The sequence below is a fragment of the Moschus berezovskii genome, chromosome 4 (genome assembly GCF_049115385.1).
Source record: "Moschus berezovskii isolate FMDL1 chromosome 4, NW_MosBer_1.0, whole genome shotgun sequence".
Taxonomy (NCBI): Eukaryota; Metazoa; Chordata; class Mammalia; order Artiodactyla; family Moschidae; genus Moschus; species Moschus berezovskii.
Window position 1 is genome coordinate 3,611,857 of NC_142463.1, and position 22,518 is coordinate 3,634,374.

At 47.1% G+C, this 22,518-nt stretch overlaps 1 protein-coding gene across 2 annotated transcripts in view; it reads left to right on the forward strand.

Moving 5' to 3' along the window:
• Positions 1 to 22,518, forward strand: part of COL6A3 (collagen type VI alpha 3 chain) — an 89,992-nt gene that overhangs the window by 18,597 nt on the left and 48,877 nt on the right. The window contains exons 2-8 of one of the 2 annotated variants that reach the window (XM_088835094.1): positions 1,209 to 1,826; positions 6,705 to 7,307; positions 11,174 to 11,758; positions 13,865 to 14,464; positions 16,102 to 16,674; positions 18,748 to 19,356; positions 21,830 to 22,435. In XM_088835094.1, coding sequence (XP_088691220.1) covers positions 1,209 to 1,826; positions 6,705 to 7,307; positions 11,174 to 11,758; positions 13,865 to 14,464; positions 16,102 to 16,674; positions 18,748 to 19,356; positions 21,830 to 22,435 — 4,194 coding nt within the window. The remainder of the gene's footprint in view (positions 1 to 1,208; positions 1,827 to 6,704; positions 7,308 to 11,173; positions 11,759 to 13,864; positions 14,465 to 16,101; positions 16,675 to 18,747; positions 19,357 to 21,829; positions 22,436 to 22,518) is intronic. The other variant, XM_055404098.2, reaches the window with a different exon arrangement.

The window sequence follows — 22,518 nt, forward strand, 5'->3', positions numbered from 1 at the left end:
CATTTCTGGCACCGGTTAGTGCCTCAGCAAATAAATCCTGGAGAAAGAAGACAATGATTAAGAGTAAAAATTATATTCCCTGAAAAAAAAAATACAAAAATAAATACCATTCTTTCTCACTCTGGACACAGAAAGACATTTTTTATTTAGAATCATCAAATCTTTAAAAAATCAGTTTCCTGAAACTGTGTAAAAATAGATCCTACCTAATCTTATTAAGAACTTGCAGAGTTCTGGAAAAATGAGAAATGGTTTATGTATTCTAAGCTTGGAAGGTTTGACTTGGGTCCCTCTCCTTGTCTTGACTGGGGTTCTTCCTCCAGATCGCGTAGTTCTTAGCAGGGAGGTGAGGACCACCCCAATGCCAGGGGAGCATGGGTTGGGGCATCAGGTCAGCCCCAGGTAAGTAGAGTCCAGGAGTCTGCTGTGCCCAGCCAGCCTGGCCCAGGACAGGAGGGCACTCCCCGGCCACTCACAGCCTGGAACCTGGAGCCTCCTGCTCCTACTATTGAGAGAGACCTGGATTCATCTTTGAAAGGGGTGAATACTGTTCAACATCTCAGAGGGCTTAGATGGCTCTGAAAATGTCGTGTCGAGTTAGGGTACCTTTCTCCCTGCTAGGGAGTCTCAACAAAGAAAAAACAAACAAAAAACAAGCCTTTGCCCTTTGCTACAGTTATGCAAGTCTTCTTCACTTAAGATGTGTTCATGATATTTACTTTTCTTGCAAATTACCCAAAGCATGGGAGACTAGTTCAGGTAAAACAGTAGTATGTTTCAGCATTCCATTTTGCCAAGGCCCCAGACTGAAGAATGAACTTCTAAGGTGATGCTTGGTTATCTGCAGTAGGATACCTTTCCTGTCTGATCAGGTGGGTCTTGGGGTTCAAACTGCCACAAAGAATCATCTAGAGGTAAAGGACCTCCCAGGGAATGTTTGTCCCCATTCTGGAACCTGCTACTGGTTCATGTGTGGCAGCCATTGTATACGGAACTTGGGCCGATGACTGGGCACCAGCAGCTGTTGAGTCCATGTGTCCAGGTCCCTGGGTCTCAGGTAAGTCAGTGTCCCCACCCGTCTCACACGTGAGGCATAAATTATTTAGTCACAGCACTGTAGAATCTGAGAGAGCTGGGGAAGGCTTTGCACTGACGGGAGGTCATTTCTTGAACAGGAGAAACATCTAAACCAATGTCTTCTTTCAAAGATGTCAAAAGTGGTGCCGCTGCCGATATAATATTTCTAGTGGATTCCTCTTGGAGCATTGGCAAGGAACATTTCCAACTTGTTCGAGAGTTTCTATATGATGTTATAGAATCTTTAGCAGTGGGAGACAATGATTTCCGTTTTGCTCTGGTCCAGTTCAACGGCAACCCACATACCGAGTTCCTGTTCAATACGTATCGTTCTAAACAAGAAGTCCTCTCCCATGTTTCCAACATGTCTTATATTGGGGGCAGCAATCAGACTGGAAAAGGATTAGCATACGTAATGCAGAACCACCTCACTGAGGCTGCCGGAAGCCGGGCCAGTGACGGAGTCCCTCAGGTTATCGTAGTGTTAACCCATGGACACTCGGAGGACGGCCTTGCTCTGCCCTCAGCGGAACTTAAGTCTGCTGATGTTAACGTGTTTGCAATTGGAGTTGAGGATGCAGATGAAGGAGCCTTAAAAGAAATAGCAAGTGAACCGCTCAATATGCATGTTTTCAACCTAGAGAATTTTACCTCACTTCATGACATAGTAGGAAACTTAGTGGCCTGTGTGCATTCATCCATGACTCCAGAAAGGGCTGGAGGCACAGAAACCCCTAAAGACATCACAGGTAATGGCAACATCACCAACCTGCTGCCTGCCTCGCTCTTCTTCTGGAGATAAGCTTGGCAACTGCTGGCATTAAGGCAATCCTCTCGCTAAAAGGCGGTGGGGTGGATTAGGGAAGAGGTGTCTGTTCACAGGCCTAAAAACAAAGGTTTGAATATTCTTTGTCCTTCCCTTCCAAAACAGAGCATTCACTCCCTCCAAGAGGAGTTCTGCCTTTGAAACAATTAATATTCCAACTCTAAAAAAAACACATCCTGATATTATGACCCCACAAGCAGTTCTTCTTGGACAAAAAACCTCAGCGTGGCTGGGCAAGACTTTGACAAAAGTCCCTCCATTTGTTCCTGGGAAAGAATCCATTTCCTTTAAAGAAAGCTCAGGGTCTGAAAGAGCTCAAGTGAGAGGGGAAGCAGGCATCCACTTTTGGGTCTAGTGAAGCAACACACAGAGCTCCTCTCTTTGACGCTATGGAATTTATTTCAAAGACTTGATGGACTCAGAATTGTGAGAAGCCTTAGAGATTTGTTGTTCAGTTGCTCAGTTGTGTCCAACTCTGTGATTCCATGGACTGCAGCACGCCAGGCTTTCCTGTCCTTCATCATCTCCTGGAGCTCGCTCAAACTCATGTCCATTGAGTCAGTGATGCCATCCAACCATCTCATCCTCTGTTGTCCCCTTTGCCTCCTGCCCTCAATCTTTCCCAGCATTAGGGTCTTTTCCAGTGAGTCGGCTCTTGGAAGCCCTAGAGATGATCCAGTTCCAATCTATTTTGTAGGAATTGAGTCCGACAGCTGAAGTCACTTATGTGCTGGCTCTGGATGGGGTTTTCTCACTTATCCTCCACACTGTCACCATCGTTGTACCCACAGAGATGCTTCTGATTCCAGCGTCACTGTGTGAGTCCTGATGATGCAAGGACTTTGGATGTGTGTTCATGTCCAGTGCCATGCAGAGAACTAATTGTCTGGCAAGTTACTTAACCAGTCACCCCCGTCAGCTTTCTTGCCAGTGCTAAGTGACTCATAGGGAAGGAATTCCACAGGTAAATTTCACGTGTGTTGCACCACTGCGATTTTGACCAATACAGGGCTAGGTTTCCTCATCAGCAACAGGCAGGGTGGAGGGAATTCTAGGAGAATGGGCAGAAAGTTAGGGTGGAACCAAGGGCCTCTTACTGAGATGAGCTCCAGAAGGAGAGACGTGCATCCCCCAGGATGAAGGGAAAGGAGAAGGAAGGGGTCGCGTAGCTAAGATATTGAAGTAGAAAGGGAAGAAGCTGGCAGAGTTCAGGTTGAGCTGGCATCATTCATTTCAATAAGGGATGACAAAGCGGCAGGTGCAGTGGTGTTTGGGAGTGTAGAGTAAGCTGAGCGAATTTTGTTCCAGACGTTGTGCATAAGATGGTTTCCCCAGTGCTTACCTGCGATGTCAGCTTTGATAGTGGTAGAAGGACTCACGGCGCTGCCAGGGGGTCTACTCTAGGAGAGTAGTGAGGGACAGTCTGGGTAGTTTGCATTAAACCTGAAGATCATTCCCTACTTCAAACGACGTGCCCCACCTCTGCGATGTGACACTAGTGTCAATTCTGCCAGGTTATAGGGGAAGAAGGTGGGACTCCAGAGCACCCCAAGCCAAACACTGCAGGTTACAAGGAGATTACAAGATGGCAAATCGCATGACCTTTGGCATTCGCTACAGTGTTCTCAGCACCAATAATTCACTCATCATTGCATTTCCGAACAGAACTCACCATGTCAAAATCAATGAAGAGGATTAGGAGAGAAATGGAACATCTCCTCTTTATTGATGTTTTGGCCAATTCAGGAAAATGGGTGTATGAGTTTGCCTTTATGTTTAACCGTTATATAAATGGATAAACAATTAGATTACCACATAATGCAAAATAAGTCTATCAACATAGTCTCTTTCCACACAGATAACAAAACCTTTGTTTTTATGCCAAGAAAGCATCTCTGTCTTCTAGTGCCCAAGCCACTAGCAGCTCCAGGGTGGAATATTAATCCATTTTTATTGTCTTTTCTAATTAACTTCACTCTGTAATTTCTCTTATGTTCCACTGCGTGTTCCACAGCAGAAAAAAAAATTCCTTTCTTAAAGTTTTTGGAAAAGGTAGTTAGGAAGCCATTATGGAGATAGCTAGTAAGTTAGGGCCATTTCTTTCCATTTTTTATCCACTAGGTAACTTTCCCCCACCAACGTACATATGATCATCACTGTTCTTAATGAACTCTACTCAAGCAATCCCTGAAAGTTGTGCTTTTAAAAATCCCTTTTATAAATGTACGTAAGATACAAAAGCTTTACTATAACAAAAGCTAAAAAGGTGACCTACATTCAGTGAGGACAAGTTTTCTTTTCTTTACAAAACGAAGATTTAGAAAACTTTCTAAACCTATCTGCGATTTTGTGTTTGCATAGGAAATACAAATATGATCTTTTATATTTTTCTTGAAAAAAGGAGCATCCCACTAGCTAAAGAAGGCATTGTGTCCACACCAGTGTGCTCAGGAAAAGTGTTTCCAACAATGTTGAAAGCGCCTTCAATTTTTCCATGGATGTTTCGAAACTTTTCCACAGAAAATGCCACTGAGGGTGTGATACTAATACATGAGCCATAAAAGCAGAAAACCAGACAGTTTCATATGCTAAATTTTAGAAAGATCTGATTCCTCTTAGAGTTAATATTGGTCCCTGGTGTGCCTTGCTGTACACAAGAACCCGTAATGCGTGTCTGTTTGAGGCTTCAGCTCTCCTGGATAACAGCATGCCCTTGTGTGTGTCCCATCGTGTGCAGAAGAGAACAACGTTGTTTTTTCAGTGATGACAAATTATCCAACATTTTTCTATGACCTGCTGCCATTCAGCTTTTTAGAAGACAACACTCTAGGGTTTTCCCTCAGTGTTTGTTTATTTTATTTATTCTATTGTGAACTTTGATCAAAAAGGAAGTAATTAATAAGGAATGAGTCATCCTGCGATTTAGGGGTCATTTTTCTTTTATTGATCTTAGGCTCAGTTAGTCCTTCCTGAAAAGGTCCTGGTTTGGTAAGTAAGGGGTAAATCTTCCTTTGTCCCTCAGGGTCATTGGCTTAGGTCTGGGCAGCGTTGAGGAATCTCGTGGTATGGTTTGCGGAGCCTGGAACTCCTGGGACAAAGTGAGCCATCACTATAGCCTGCAGTGTGATTCACGCTGCGGAGCCACAGCCTCCCGAAGGTCCCTCGGGAACCTTGTGGTTCCACCGAAGAGTAAAATGCTCTGGAATTCTTAGCAAAGGCTAAGTTAATATCTTATATGATCTTACAAGATATTTCCACACTAATATCTTTCCCTATGCAAGGAATTCCTCTGCAAAACTGTTAGAGGTTTCATGCCTGTAAGCAGAGAAAAAGACCAGTTCTGATTCCAGTAATCCTAATTCCAGCCATTCCTGGTTCAGTTTACCCAAGCAGAAAGCCTGGACAAGAACGTCTCATGAGACAAGATTTGCATTCTGTTTCCATTTGTAAATAAAAGGAATTTTGTTAGTACCAGGAAAAATTAATTTTACATGTAAAATGTTCACTGTCATTATAAATATCAGAATGAGTGAGCTTACATATAACACAATTATACTCCAAATATAGCTTCCTAAAATCCAAACTATAAATAAAATCTCTGCCTATTCCTAACACACACTTAAGTTATTAAAAAAACACTTGCTACAACACTTGCTTCTCCTATGGTTTAAACAGGCTGATTTTCACGTTCTAGCTGAGGCCGTGAAATATTCCACCCAGGCTGGTCGTTCACTGATGTCTATTCCTTGCTCGGTGCTTCTGTGAAACCCCCATTCTCAGTCACAGAATGGACGCTTCATGTTTGCCATTGTGAGGAGGAGAGAGGTCTTGGCCAGCCTTTTCATGTCCATTTGTCCAAGCCCGGAGCTAAATCTGGTTCTGCTCGCCTAGATGCCAATGGTCCTGGCACTTGGTCTAGGATGTCATAAAAATAAGGTTGGATAATTATGTCATGACTGGTTTCATATCACTCTGCTTAACACTGTTCTGCATTTTGTGATTGAATATAGAGGCAACGGCAAAAATGAATGAAGAAAACATTCATCCCAACCCCAGGTCTGCATTTGAGTTTTACACAATGAAAACATCATTTTGGAAAAAAAATTAACCCAAAATGTATTGAGTATTTTTGAATAAAAACTGGGGATGTAGTTTGAGTTCTTCTTTTCATATTTCCAAAGTGGAAGGTTCATAGCCATTTTGGTTTCTAAAGAAAAGAAAAGCATAAACAATGGTTGCTCGAGGAATCAAACATATAACATACTGGGACAATGAGTCACCAAAGCCTAAATCTGAGATTCTGCTTTGTGCTGTGGATTTGGACAAAGAAAATTCTTGTGATCACTTGAAGATTATAACAGAAATGTCGTGAAATTCAAAATCATCTGTAGACCTTTGTTAATATAGTCCTTTATTTTCTCCTGTAGGTCAGGTAAGACACAGTTCTGTGCATCTATGGTTCCCTCCAAATTCAGTAGAAAATGTCAGAATATACCCAAGGCTTTTCCCAGAAAAGTAAACACAATCTTTTGAAATTTAACTACAAAGATGGTGCAGAGGAAAATTTGCTATTAAATAAATGCCCCTACTGAACACCATCATTTCTGTTAAGAAGTTGCCTCTTATCCATTCAGAATGCAGAACTAAAAGAAAATTTCATGTTCCTTCATCAACATGTGTTTTGTTTGTCCATATTTCGTGTTTCTTATTGGTTTCTCAAGAAACATGTCAGAACACCGAACGATGCATGTGATCACTTGTTCTAATGCTTTCACATTTTTTGCATTTCTCTCTTTTAAAGCACAAGACTCTGCTGACATTATTTTCCTTATTGACGGATCAAACAACACCGGAAGTGTCAATTTCGCAGTCATTCTCGACTTCCTTGTAAATCTCCTTGAGAGACTGTCGATTGGAACTCAGCAGATCCGAGTGGGGGTGGTGCAATATAGCGATGAGCCCAGAACCATGTTCTCCTTGAACAGCTACTCCACCAAGGCTCAGGTTCTGGATGCAGTGAAGGCTCTGGGGTTCATTGGTGGAGAGCTGGCCAACGTTGGCCTTGCGCTGGATTTTGTGGTGGAGAATCACTTCACCCGGGCGGGGGGCAGCCGAGTGGAGGAAGGGGTTCCCCAGGTGCTGGTCCTTATAAGTGCTGGGCCTTCTAGTGATGAGATCCGAGATGGGGTCGTAGCACTGAAGCAGGCGAGCGTTTTCTCGTTTGGCCTCGGAGCCCAGGCCGCCTCCAAGGCAGAGCTTCAGCACATAGCTACCAATGACAACCTGGTGTTTACTGTCCCGGAATTCCGTAGCCTTGGGGACGTCCAGGAACAATTACTGCCGTACATTGTTGGCGTGGCCCAAAGGCACATTGTCTTGCAACCGCCAACCATTGTCACCCAAGGTACGTATGCTTTTCTCACCATCCGTGTGGTAGTGGGTGTTCTGTGTGTGGTTCTGTAGGAGTCAGGCGGGCGCCTTGCAGAATGATTCGCCTCGGGAGAACCTGTAAGTACCTATGGTCCAGTCCTTCCTAGATGAGCTAGTTCTTAGCTGTGGTGTCTGGGATGGTTGTGGTGTTCCAAAAACGCCCCCGAAGATCTGTGAGTGCGTGGAAAGCTCTTGCTGGAACACGAGTTGTCAAGAAAGTGTGCTTTCATGGCTAATTCAACAAACCTGTTACTTTGAGGTTATTCAACACCATCATTCATGCATTCATTCCAGTCGCTCAGTCGTGTCCAACTCTTTGCGACCCCGTGGCAACGTCATTATACCATCTACTTATCATGGGCTTCCCAGGTGGCTCAGTGGTAAAGAATCCACCTGCCCAGCGCAGGAGACAGAGGAAAAACAGGTTCAATCCCTGGGTGAGAAAGAGCACTGGGAGGAGGAAATGACAACCCTCTCCAGTAGTCTTGTTTATTTAAATGAAACAAGAATTCCGTGGACAGTTCCATGGAGAATTCCATGCACAGAGGAGCCTGGCGGGCTACAGTCCATGAGGTTGCAAAGTGTCAGATGGGCTTCAGCGACTGAGCACACACACGCAGGTGTGACCTACTCGATTGCACTCGTCTGAAAAATGGATCTCAGTGGATCACTGCGGTTATGAGAAAATTACTGCAGGATAACAGGGTTGGGCTCTGAAAGTCAGCCTGTTACACTGTGCTGGCTTCTGAGAACTGTCTCCCCAAAGTCACTTTTGTGATGGGTAGCAGGAGGGGCACTTCTGGAAGTAAGAGATCACAAAGCTCTCACTTGCGGGTATTTATGGAAACTTTTTTTCCCCTCCTCTTGTTGCGCTGAAGAGGAATTCTGTTGATGGAGAGATTCTACACTCAGATGGCGGGCCTTTGGCAAAAGTGTCCGATTGGAGTCATGTAAAGAAACATAAAACTTGTCAAGTCATATAACAAAATACATCTCACACGCGTGGGAGGGGGAGGTATATCTCAAACCTTAAGTAAGAACCCAGCGGCTCCGCGGCAGCAGCAGGTGACAGTCTGGCGGGCTCGGTGCCCCAGGCTCCGCCCCGGCAACCTCACCTGTCTGTCAGAGACTGTATTGTCAGTGGAATTAGGCATATTGTTGGGTGGGGTAATTAAGATTTGGGGCAAAATTGCATCCTGAAAATTCTCTTCATATTTCCAGACACCTGTCTGACTGAAATACAGTATCTTAAGGTTCTTCCCTGGGCTGGCATGCTTTTGGAAACAAATGAACAACTTCCATAGGTTCTGTAAATACTCAGGAAGTGCCATTGCAGCAGACTGGACCTTTGGTACTGGGTCTTACGTTACCCAGCTCTGTGATCCTGGGCAGGCCACACAGCCTCTCTGGGTTCCAGTTTTTTGAACTGATGACAAAGGATGAAAGGATATTTCTATTCCAGGAGAAGTTTCAGGTTCGTTCTTATCCATGGCAATCCAGGCCCTCATGTCAGCTTTCCCTAGCTAACTCTCTCTCCTCACTTACAAAACCGTCTTCAGTCTCTGCGGTTCATTTGTAAATGTTCTGCAAATATTCTTGGCTCTCAGGTATGTGCCAGACACCACGTCTAGCATTGGAGAGCCCAGTGCTGGTGGACCAGACTGATGTGGCCCTGGTTCGTTACAGTGAAATGGGGAGACAGATCACAAAAGATGAAAAAACTACTCCCAGAGTACGACAGAGGAGGACGTTAAAGGGGACTGTCTTGGAAAGAAGGAGGGAAAGAGCTGTAGGAGAGTGCCCAGGGAAGACTGATCAGAGAAACTGTAGGACAGAAGCAGAGGGAATAAGGTGCCAGGGGAGGTGGTCAGTCCTGCAACGAGAGGGAGCCTGGCCCCACCCGGAACTGTGGAGAGGAGGTGGGCTGGGGTTCCCTGATGCCTAGCAGCCTGGAGAAACCTTTGGTTTAGGGGGTGAGCATCAGCAGCTTGGCTGAGTCTTCCAGGGGCTTCTGTTTTCTCAGTGACTCTCAGGATACAGGAGCATCTGCTTTATTGGAGGCTGGGGTCCCGAGTCACTGAAAAGAGTTGCCCAAAAGTAGGCTTGAGTCACCCTAGGTGGTTGCAGAGGAAGACAGCAGCAAGGAAGGGCCGCAGGGACAGGACATTTGAGGCGACTTTGCTTAGGAGCAAGAGAGAGAAGACCACTTCCGGTCCTGGCTTGTGAGGGCGGAAGGGGACTCGACGTCCTGCCCGATGTCAGTCAACAGGGAGCTGAGGGCTATAGCCGACTGGTTACAGGACCTTCAGGGTCACCTCAGCAAGGGGGTTGTGCACCAGCCCCACAGAATCGTGTGAAAGAGGGGAGACAGAGCTATTGGGGCCCCGACTCTCACAGCAGGAAGAGGAAGTCTCTTCTGGAGCAGGGGGGAGGGGAAGAGATGGGATGAGTCAGCCCGGTGACTGGCAGATGAAGGGATCCGCCTCTCTCTGCATCTGTTCACATGTTCATACAGCTTAGTGAGGACAGGAAGCTCTGCATTTATGGTTTCAGCACCTGCACGTACAGTATAGAGGGGGCGTGTATTGCAGTGTGTGTGTTCAGGTGTGCTTAATGTCCCCGTGTGTCTAGAAGGCACACACGCGGTTACCTGCACAGCTGTAATATACCTTTTATGTACCTATGGAGAGAGGAAGAGGAAGGAGCCAGGGGATGTGGCTTCACGTGTCCGCAGCCTCCACGGAGAGTTGGAGGACTCGGGATACACTGTTTACACCACAACTTAATGCCAAAGCAGTGGTCCTCGCGTGCCTCTCCCTGGATGCTTTGTGTATATGGTGCCTTCCACGTTTCTCTTAAAGAAGAGACTCTGGACCAATAATGTCAATGTAGTCAAACATTAAGTAAACTAAGATGTTACACACCATCCATCTGACTGCATGGAGCAATGAGGCCTCCTCACATTCAGATAATCATTCAGTAAGTTGCAGACACACCTGCCTCTGCTTGCATCATTTACCATCTTACAAGTCTCAGAAGCCTTCTCCGGTTTCTGGATCAGGTGCTGAGGTCTGATACAAGCCTTAGTCCCCGAGATTCAGGCGAGTTGCCTGACAGTTGATACAACAGGTGGACCCAAGTTCATAGTCACTTTGAGGCCGTTGAGGCATTTTTGCTTTGTGATTTGTCTTTGAGTTATCATAACCTTAACACGTAACGTGGGAACTTCACAGCACAGGTCTCTTAAATAAAAATACTTCCAGGCCACTTGCTAGTTTTGACATTGATTATGATGTCGAATAATTAGTGTTTTTCTCCTTGACTGCAAACATCATGGCATAGACCAGAGAAATGAAGGAAACGGGGTGTTGGTGCTCTTTCGAGTTTTGTACTTGGTGATAGGTGTATATGAAATCAAGGTTGGGAAACACCAGGCCCTCTGAGCAGACACGGATCACTTCTTTAATTACTTGAGCCATGGCTTCATTCTCGCCTCTAAAACCCCAGCAATGGCTTTATGGCAGAAAAGAGTTTTCTGACTTTTTCAGTGACAACATAGTAAATAAGTGGTGAATTAAACTACACTGATTTTTGAACAACTGTTTTGTAAAGCATGCTAAGAGAAGGTAGCGGGGTTGGGGAGCCCTACCCGCCACCAGTGGGGAAGGACAGGGCTGTTACTAATGTGTGAATTAGGATAAATTCCTCAGGGACTCCCACAGACTTGACATTGGCAAGAGCAGCTGGAGCTCCCCTTGGGTGGAATTAGCTATGTAGCGGGTCATGTTGAGCGTGATGGATCCGGCCATTCTACTTACCTTGTCACGTTGCTACCTACAGTCATTGAAGTCAACAAGAGGGACATAGTTTTCCTGGTGGATGGCTCTTCCAAACTGGGACTGACCAACTTCAATGCAATCCGCGACTTCATTGCCAAGGTCATCCAGAGGCTGGAGATCAGACAGGATCTAATCCAGGTGGCAGTGGCTCAGTATGCAGACACAGTGAGGCCAGAGTTTTATTTCAATACCTACCCCAGCAAGAGGGAGGTCATAAACGCCGTGCGGAAAATGAAGGCCCTGGATGGCTCGGCCTTGTACACGGGCTCCGCTCTGGATTTTGTTCGGAACAACCTGTTCACGGAGGCGGCTGGCTACCGGGCTGCTGAGGGGGTCCCTAAGCTGCTGGTGCTGGTTACAGGCGGTAAGTCCCTAGATGCGGTCAGCCAGCCCGCCCAGGAGCTGAAGAGGAGCGGCATCCTGGCCTTCGCCGTCGGGAACAAAGTGGCTGACCAGGCTGAACTGGAAGAGATCGCTTTCGATTCCTCCCTGGTGTTCACCGCCACCGAGTTCCGACCCGCCCCTTTGCAGGGCGTGCTGCCCGGCTTGCTCGGGCCTCTCAGGACCCTCACTGGAACCACTGAAGGTACGAGGCGGGGGAACCAGACGTGCGATCCCGGGGAGACACACACGTGATAGGGCGGTCTGCAGGGTGGGGGTGGGGAGTCAGACACATGATAGGGCGGATACAGGCACGTGATAGGGTGGAGACACATGATAGGGTGGAGACACACACGTGATAGGGTGGAGACACACACGTGATAGGGCGGAGTCACGTGATAGGGTGGTCTGTAGTGGGTGGGAGTGGGGAGTCAGACACCTGATAGGTGTGTCTCCAGGCAGAGCCTTTGGGGAATAAATCAATTTATTTTGTGTTAGGCTAAGATCAGACTCTTATATGATGGAAACTGAAGCCACCAACTAGATCTACTTTGAGTTTCATCATACCCTGACTGGACAAAGACATGATTTAAAATGCCATGTGCTACAACTGTGTGTCATAAGCTGCCATAAAGTAAGAACACGTCACTTACACTGTAGGACCGGGGGCCATCTGTCTTTGGCCAAAGCTTTTGGCCGAGGCGCTCACTTCTCAGTCCTGACCTCTTATGAGGTCCCAGTGTTCTGTCCGCACTGGTGACTCCAGTCCAGCCCCCCGCCCCCCAAACACCAAGCTGTAGCGTGGCTCCTCCCTTCCCAAGCAGATGGTCCACTTCTAAATGGTCCGAAGCTGACTAGTGTAGAGCAGTCACCCTTTCCTCTCTTTAAGGAATTCCTTCAATGGGGGAGCACAGTAAGGGGATGAGCATGCAGATAAAAAGCAAGTGGTTCTCCAAACCCCTCCTTGATTATGGTTATCAGTGAACAGTTATTTTTAAAGACATCATAGTGATCTCTGAGCTGACAAGTTGAATCAGTGCAATTCACCGTCCTTAATGAAGATGGATATCACGGAAACAAGCTTCCCTGCCTCACAACCTTTACCACTGGAAGAATGTTCAATGCATGACCCATGGTGCATGAATGCATGCTCACTCATCACGCACTCTGGTCTTCCAAAAGCCTCCCTCCCTCTCTCTCTCTCTCATTTCCTTAAAACCTCTAATCCACACTTTCATAGCTGAAGTTCAGTTTGATCCAATAGGCTAAAAGTAGTTGTTAAGTTCCAATTTTAGTGAAACATCAGGGAAGAGACGGGAATTTTTTTTTTTTTCCAGTGACTTGTGTTGGGGAAAACACTCTGATTTGAGAAATACCTTTGATTCTTCAGGCTTCCCTGATAGCTCAGTTGGTAAAGAATCCACCTGCAATGTGGGAGAGCTGGGTTCGATCCCTGGGTTTGGAAGATACCCCGGAGAAGGGAAAGGCTACCCACTCCAGTGTCAGGAGAACTCCATGAACCGTATAATCCTTGGGGTTGTAAAGAGTCAGACACGACTGAGCGACTTTCATTTTTATTCTTCGTGAGGGCCTCCTTGGCCAAGCATAGCAAAGAGTTTCTTTGCATTTTAATATGTTTCAGTCATCCCGTGATCTCATTCAGGAGGAATCCTCATGGGCACTTGCTGGATTATTGCCTGGCAAGGCCATGACTCCCCGTAGAGGAGTCTCAGTAGAGAATGAAAAATTGACCTTCCTAGGAATGTTTCAAGATGAGAGCAACCTAATTTGATTGATTTTTTTTTTTTTTTTAGCCTTAGGGAACTCATGTTCTCAGGTTAATGTGGGCTAACACTTCTAATCTGTCTGTAAGTGAAAATCTCTGTGTAGATGTGTAGTGGGACTCCCTGGGGGACCCAGTCTCACCCAGGTAAACCTGTCTCTCTCCGTGGCTATAAACCAACTGATGCTGAAAGACACAGCACCCTTATAGCTTTCATTTCCACGGAAGGAATGCTCCGTTTCAGGGATTCTGATCACTGTGGTTATTTGCAAACATTCTGGCTTTGGCACTGGATCACTCTGTGACCCCGCTGGGTTTCGTAACCTCGGCTATCAGTACACTTCACAGTCACCAGCCCCCACTGGAGGAAAATATGCAGCCTTCTGCCATATTTTACGGGATGGACGCGCTTGGCCTCACTGGCGTTCTCTGTGTTCTGTGTGTTGGCATGTGTGCCCGTGTGCAGGCACACATGGGAAGCCCTCTGTGGTGTGTGTGTCTCACTGTGTTTTCTGTGCTCCACTGCAGTTCACGTAAACAAAAGGGATATCATCTTTCTTTTGGATGGATCGTCCAACGTCGGAGACACCAATTTCCCTTATGTGCGGGACTTTGTCATGAACCTAGTTAACAGCCTTGATGTTGGAAGCGACCACATTCGGGTCGGTCTAGTGCAATTTAGTGACGCTCCGGTGACGGAGTTCTCCCTAAACACCTACCCGACTAAGTCCGAGTTGCTAGCTCACCTGAGGCAGATGCAGCTCCAGGGGGGGTCGGTCCTGAACACAGGCGCGGCCCTGAGCTATGTGCGCGCCAACCACTTCACTGAAGCTGGCGGCAGCAGGATCCAGGACCACGTGCCACAGCTGCTGCTTCTGCTCACGGCCGGGCAGTCTGAGGACTCCTATTTGCAAGCCGCCAACGCCCTGGCGCGAGCAGGCATCCTGACCTTTTGTGTGGGCACTAGCCAGGCCGATAGGGCGGAGCTTGAGCAGATTGCTTTTAACCCGGGCCTGGTGTACCTCATGGATGATTTCAGCTCCTTGCCAGCTTTGCCTCAACAGCTGATTCAGCCCCTAACCACTTATGTTAGTGGAGGTGTGGAGGAGGTGCCTCTCGCCCAGCCAGGTAAAGCTCTGCGACTGCTCGGGGCTCCCTCTCCCCTACCCCCCAGACACCTCTTTGGTGGGCAGGTGGCCCAGGCTGAACTCCAGAGGCTGGCGACGAGCTGTGCAGAGATGATGGGGTCACTTTGGTTCATGGATTTATGAAGGGAGGCTCAAGACACTGTACCAGTAAGCTTAGGTCCTCTGTCTAAAGGGTGTTTGTCCTTGAAAGCCTAGAAAATCCAGCTTATGTTCTACCCAGGTTATCCCACCCTGGATTCAGAAACTTTTACTTATTTATTTCTTTTTGCCCCAATGTCTCTGAAGATTCTGGTATGCAAATCCAAATGGAAATGGGAGAAAAACAGAGAGAGAAAGCTGGATCCCCTTTCATGTATGAGTATACATTGGGAACATTTAAAAGTGGAATTGATTTTCTTGATAGGATGTTTTTATGTTCCAAATCTGCTGTATCTAGAAAAATATTTGTCATAAACCCAACAAAGGCAGTGTCTTTTTGTGATGATAAAGTGGTTTCTGAAGGCAGTCTACGTGATGATAATTATGGTGGCACATTAATAAGATGTTGAGTAATGGACCCTTTCTTCCACCAGTTGCTGACATCATGCAGATGGTTAGGTAGCTAGATGGAGCCCACTGAAGCCTAATGAAAATAGTTCTAAGAGTGGTTTGAAAAGAAAATAATGTTCACGTGACACACTGTAGCCCCCGATGGGCTGCTGCTGTGCTTTCTGTAGTCTGACCACAGCAGACTGGAAGTCACTGACAGATCCTTACCCACAGAGTGGTGATTGACACTATCTTGGGTTCTAACCCATAACCTCAAATTTAATGGAAAGAGAATCCAAATAGAGCACTGATGACACCTGATTATGTGTCAATTATACTTGGGTGGATAACCCATAGCAGCCTGTGTCACTAGAGACAGATCAATTTTTATTTTTTATTTTTATTTTTTTGATTAACAAAAATGAAATTTAATTTTTATTTTTTGTTTTAATTTTATTTATTTATTTATTTTTTTGCATTACAATAGTTTAATATGAACAATCAGAACTAATTAACAGTATAACAATATTTTACAACTGAAATAATTAAGATAAACTATAAAATTACTACATAAAACAGGTCTGATCTAGCTTATTTACTTTCTATAATTTCTTCAGTGCTGCAAAACCATTTATTTCTTTTTTTTTTCATGTTTTAATAAACACTTCGTCTTTTTGTATTGCTTTTTTTTTTCATCACAATAATAGAAATAAAACGAAAGGATGATAAGTACCATGTTTTCAGAAGTTGGTAACAATTTGAAAACACCATCTGTTTTCCTAGAATGATTGGCACTTGATGCTAGAGCAGACCCCCTAGGCTTTTCTTTGGTTGCAGCGTTGAGGAGGCGGGCACTAGATTGGGCAAATGGGTCCAGTTGTCCTAGCATTGTGCACAGATGCACCGCTTTGAAAGGGGGCATTTGAATGACAACTGGTGTGGGTTTTCTCTTCCCTTGCTGGTACAGTGATCATCAGGTGAATTGCCTGAATTCCCATGACTGAAAGCTGGCAGTGCTGGGCTGAGGTCAGTTTGGTGCCTATTGTGTTTTTGTCCCTCACCGTGCCCCACGACCCACTTTTGTTGCAGAGAGCAAGCGAGACATCCTGTTCCTTTTCGACGGCTCAGCCAACCTCATGGGCCAGTTCACTGCGGCCCGCGACTTTCTCTACAAGGTCATCGACGAGCTGGACGTGAAACCCGACGGAACCCGGGTCGCGGTGGCTCAGTACAGTGACGACGTCAAGGTGGAGTCCCGTTTTGACCAGCACCAGAATAAGCCCGAGATCCTGAATCTCGTGAAGAGGATGAAGCTCAAGACAGGCAAAGCCCTCAACCTGGGCTACGCCCTGGACTACGCACAGAGGTACATCTTTGTGAAGTCCGCTGGAAGCCGGATCGAGGACGGAGTGCTTCAGTTCCTGGTGCTGCTGGTGGCGGGAAAGTCATCGGACCGGGTGGATAGGCCTGCACTCAACCTGAAGCAGAGCGGGGTGGTGCCCTTCATCCTCCAGGCAAAGAACGCGGACCCTGCTGAGTTGGAGCTGATTGTACCATCCCCAGCCTTTATTCTGGTTGCGGAGTCCCTTCCCAAGATTGGAGACCTGCAACCACAGATCGTGAACCTCTTAAAATCGGTGCAAAATGGGGCGCCGGCGCCAGGTAAGGCACAAGATATCTGGTTGCTTCTGCAGTCCAGCTCTCCCCAGCATGAGCTGACTCTAGGCTGCTGGCTCCAGGTCCTCAGGTGGAAGCCCTCCTTGGTTTCCAAGAAAGATAGGTGATTTCTGCAGTTGTTCTTTGTTCAGTACCCAAGTTGTGTCCAACTCTTTGTGACCCCAGGGGACTGCAGCACGCCAGTCTTCTCTGTCCTTCACCATCTCCTCGTATTTGCTCAGATTCATGTCCATTGGGTCAGTGAAGCCATCCAACCATCTCATCCTCTGTCACCCCCTTCTCCTTCTGCCTTCAGTCTTTCCTAGAACCGGGGTCTTTACAATGAGTCATCTTTTCACATCAGGTGGCCAAAGTACGGGAGCTTCAGCTTCAGTATCAGTCCTTCCAATGGATATTCAGGGTTGATTTCCTTTAGCATTGACTGGTTTGATCTCCTTGCAATGGAATATGACTTTGTTCCCAAGTTGGCTCTCTGATTTCTCTCTAGGGAAAAACAGAAGAATCAGGGTGATGACTTTTAAGGACATTAGACTGTTTCATCATAAGATGCATTATAAAGATTTAGACATATCAACGATGAAAAATAATTATTTTTCTAAAACCAATACGTTTATTATATGCATAATAAAAGACATATAATATGGTTCCATTAGAACTAAAAGAGTTTTCTTCTTCACATATTTCCCAAATATCTTATTTTAAGTAGATGTCACTGTGTTATAATTCATTCTCTATTTTCATGAAAAATACAAAGCATGAATTGAGTCAGGTGCATTCCCAGTATAAATGCTATATTAAAGTTTCTGAGTACTAATCTTCGTTACCATGACTTCATGTTTAACCACTTTCCACTGGGTGATAAAAATGCAGTAACAAAAGTAATTAATTTCACGTATAATCCCTTTGATTGAAAACGCAGAACCTCGAGCTTCTCTTCAGTGATGATTGGGCACATTTACTGTTGGTTTTGGGTTGTTATCTGGACATCTGGGTTACGTTTCCCCCCATTGACCCGCTGTGACTTGCAGCAACTCGTTTGAACTCTCTCATCTGTAAGGCGTGGTGGTTTTGTGGACTCCGCCAACCCATGTCTCTCTCCTGCCCACAACGTTTCTTCTTGAGTACAGCTTTGAATTTTAATGATACTGTTCAAACATCCAAACATTCTAAGATGATCTGTTATGTTTATTAGTAATAATCTCCTATGGCTGCTTTAAAAATTGTGGTGATTTTTGTTGTTGTTGTTCAGTTGCTCAGTCATGTCTGACTCTTTGTCACCCCATGAACAGCAGCACGCCAGGCCTCCCTGTCCTTCACCATCTTCTAGAGCCTACTCAAACTCATGTTCATTGAGTCGGCGATGCCAGCCAACCATCTTGTCCTCTGTCGTCCCCTTCTCCTCCTGCCTTCAATCTTTCCCACCATCAGGGTCTTTTCCAGTGAGTTGGCTCTTTGCATCAGGTGGCCAAAGTATTGGAGATTCAGCTTCAGCATCAGTGCTTCCAATGTTTCTTGAGTTGATTTCCTTTAGAATTTAAATCCACCAAATCTGACTTAAATGACAAATTCAATTGCTTGAAACAGACTGATTTTATTATCTTAAGTTTTAGAGGTCAGAAATCCAAAGCCCATTTTACTGGGCTAAAATCAAGATGTCAGCCTTCCTTCTGGAGGTCCTGGCTGATGACCCTTTTTCTGGGGCCTGGAGGCCACCTGCATCCTGTGACCCATGGCCTTTCCCCCCATCTGCAGAACCAGCAGGGCAGCATCCTCTCTTGTCTCCGACCTCTGCTCCCTTCCCTACATCTTCTCTCTCTGACTCTAATCCTCTTCTCTGCCTTTTAGAGGACACACGACTGACTACAGTGGATCCACTGTATAATCCAGGACACACCCCATGCCCCTGGTCCTTAATTTACCCATCCCTGAACATTTTCTTCCATACAAATGCCAGGGATTCAGGGTTGGCTATCTTTGGGGGCCGTTACTCAGCGCACCACAGTTGGTATGAAATTGTCCCTTTCCTGCCTTGAGTCACAGCGGCTGTCTTCCTTGTAGTTTCAGTTGAAAAGGATGTGGTGTTCCTGATTGACGGCTCCGAGGGTGTCAGGAGCGGCTTCCCACTGCTGAAGGAGTTCGTCCAGAGAGTGGTGGAGAGCCTGGACGTGGGACCAGACCGCGTGCGCGTGGCCGTGGTGCAGTACAGCGACCGGACCAGGCCCGAGTTCTACCTGAACTCCTACATGGACCAGCAGAGCGTGGTCGGAGCCATCCGCGGGCTGACCCTGCTGGGCGGGCCGGCCCCCAACACGGGGGCCGCCCTGGAGTTCGTCCTGAGGAACATCCTGGTGGGCTCCGCCGGGAGCCGCATAGTGGAAGGCGTCCCCCAGCTCCTGATTGTCCTCACGGCCGACAGGTCTGGGGACGACGTGAGGGGCCCCTCTGTGGTCCTCAGGAGGGGAGGGGCCGTGCCCATCGGCATCGGCATTGGGAACGCCGACATCACCGAGATGCAGACCATCTCCTTCGTCCCAGACTTTGCCGTGGCCATACCCACCTTCCGGCAGCTGGGGACCATCCAACAGGTCATCTCGGAGAGAGTGACCCAACTCAGCCGTGAGGAGCTGAGCAAGCTGCTGGCGTCTGTCATCTCCACAACGACGCCGGGTAAGGAGCCAATTCTCTGGCACTTCCTTCCTTAAAATATCTGGGGCTGTTGGGACTGTGGGTTACAAAGCCTTCTCAGTTTTGTTTCCTTGGCCATGGGGAGTGAAAACTAGGGTTACGTGAAGAATTAGGAGCTGCGTGGTCTTGGTGGCCAGAAACGACTTGGGGAGAGGCCGAGAGTCGTGTTTTTAGTCAAATTTAAGTCTCAAAAGAGAAGTGGGCTTGGTTTAGAGTTCAGACCCATAACTCTGCTTGAAGGCTTCTGTGTTGATAACTGAGGGGAGGGACCATCTAGTTGGTAAAACTCCCGTTCAATGCTGGGTCCTCGTTACCTTTGTGGGTTCAGCTGGCAGCCTGTGGTGATGGTGTTCATCCCAGGTGCCTCTGTCAAGCTTGGGCACCATCTCTGAAACGTTGGTATTCTCAGAGCCCAGGTGTGAAGATGGCATTTGAGTTTGCTAAGCGCAGAGAAGCGAGTGTCTGAATTGGCAGGAAGGCCACCTGGCTCTCATGACCTCGGCTTATTCTACTTCCTGTTCTGCTTCCCCATGCTTGATGCAGAAGAAAGGGGGCTCAGATAGGCCCACCCCTGCAAGAATGCCCACGGAGGACCTCCTCTCCCTGGGCCCTCGGGTGGGGAGGGCACAGTGGAGAACAGGCACACACAACGTCACCCCTGCGTGGTTCACATACTACAGAACAGCGTCTGCATCCAGGGATGGGGAGGCTGGGGTCGGGGCGGGGAGGGAAGAGTGAAAGCAATTGAGAGAAAAGTAGATCCAGGAAACCATTAGGGTGGGTGGGAGAGTGGGGCAGCGTCCCCTCGCTGGTGTACATGCAGAACAGAGCACTCCCTGTGAGCCTTCCTCGGAGTGTTCTACAGGGCTCACCATCCAATAAATTTGGGGAAACTGTGGGATAAATGCAGTGAGGGTTTTGTTGGCAGTTCCCTAGTTAAAGTGTTTTGTGTGTCCCCTATACAATAGGGGAGCACATTTCCAAAACTTGTTTGGCTGCAGGAATCTGTCTCTCTCTTTTTTTAGTTTTTATTTGTATTGGAATATCATTGATTTACAATATTGTGTTCATTTCAGACGTACTGTGGAGTGAGTCAGTTATACATGTACATATGTCTATTCTTTTTAAAATTCTTTTCCCATTTAGGTTATCACAGCCTATTGAGTAGAGTTCCGTGTACTATACAGTAGGTCCTTGTTGGTTATCTTTTTAAATATTGTGGTGCGTATATGTCAACTCCAAACTTCGACTTTATCCCCCACCCCGCCCACCACCTTTTTTATGGTGCATTTGAGGCACTGGTGCTCCCAAGAAGGCACTTTGGAAATGCTGGTATCGTGTGTGGCCGCTTCTTTAAACACAAGCACATGTTTCTACAGCAGTGTGACTCCTGGTCCACTTGCTTTCCCCTCTCCAAGACGACTGTTTTCTACCTTTACTCATCCTGCTTCATCTGCACCTTTCCCTCTTCAGTTTACTCTGAGCTGATGATCTTGATTTCCATTTCACTGAGAAGGTATAAGTGAAATCAAAGAAGAACATCTCTGCTTCCCCTGACAGTCTGCCTCCTCCCTGTTCAAGAGTGCCTCCTGCAACTCTCCTGTCGCCTGCATCATTGAGTCTCCAATGCACTGGATGGATCCTTGCATGATATGTACGCAGTGCCTTTTCTTCTCTCGTAAAAACTCCCTGGATGCCCTGCTCTCCCCTCCAGGAGGGTCCCGGTCTCTTTTTTTTAAAAAAATTTAAAAAAAAAGGAATTTACTTCTTTTAATTGGGGGCTAATTACTATACAATATTGTGGTGGTTTTTGCCATACACGGACATGAATCAGCCACAGGTGTGCATGAGTGCCCCATCCTGAACCCCCCTCCCACCTCCCTCCCCATCCCATCCCTCTGGGTTGTCCCAGTGCACCGGCTTAGAGTGCCCTGTTTCACGCATTGAGCTTGGACTGGCGATCCATTTCACATATGGTAATATACGTGTTTCAATGTTATTCTCTCAAATCATCACACCCCGGTCTCCTTTATAAGCATCGTCTTCACTGCCTTCACTGTTGTTAGCTCTCCCCACTCCACAGAAGGTGTGCTGGGCAAATCCTCGTGGTCAGTGTTGGGCGCTGTTCCGCTTGACCCGTGAGTCATCTGTCACAGTGGTGACCCCCTGAAATGCCCTGCTCCCTCGGTCTAGATTCGGCTCCTGTGTGTCTAGGTTCTTTGTCCTGTAGAGTCATTCTTCCTTATCTTTTGCTGGTTCTTCCTCTTCTCTCTGATGTATTATCACTGAATTCCCCAGGATCCTCTCTTGGGACTGGTATTTTAACTTGAATAGTCTGAATTAGGATGCCTCGCCTGCCAGGCGGCAATTCTGTGACAAACTGGTAGGCGGTTCATCAACTCAAAGGCTCTGGTGCCAGTGGAGTTGAAGCCCTATGATAACATTTGATTCACAGTGGTCAGCGGCAAGAGGGACGTGGTCTTTCTCATCGATGGGTCCCAGAGTGCTGGCCCCGAGTTCCAATACATCCGAACGCTCATCGAGAGGCTGGTTGACTACCTGGATGTGGGCTTCGACACGACCCGGGTGGCAGTCATCCAGTTCAGCGATGACCCCAGGGTGGAGTTCCTGTTGAACGTCCACTCTAGCAAGGACGAGGTGCAGAATGCGGTGCGGCGGCTGCGGCCCAAAGGCGGGAGGCAGGTCAACGTCGGGGGTGCCCTGGAGTACGTGGCAAGGAATATCTTCAAGAGGCCCCTGGGGAGCCGGATTGAGGAGGGTGTCCCTCAGTTCCTGGTCCTCATTTCCTCCGGGAAGTCAGATGATGAGGTGGAAGACTCGGCCGTAGAGCTCAAGCAGTTTGGCGTGGCCCCACTCACGATCGCCAGGAACGCAGACCAGGAAGAGCTGGTGAAGATCTCGCTGAGCCCCGAGTATGTGTTCTCAGTGAACACCTTCCGAGAGCTCCCCAGCCTGGAGCAGAAACTGCTGACACCCATCACCACCCTGACTGCCGAGCAGATACAGCAGCTCCTGGCCAGCACACGCTACCCGCCTCCAGGTGAGACTGGGTGTTGGCTATTGCTCTTTTGTTGTATCTTCTAAAAAAAAAAATATATATATATATATATATATATATATAAA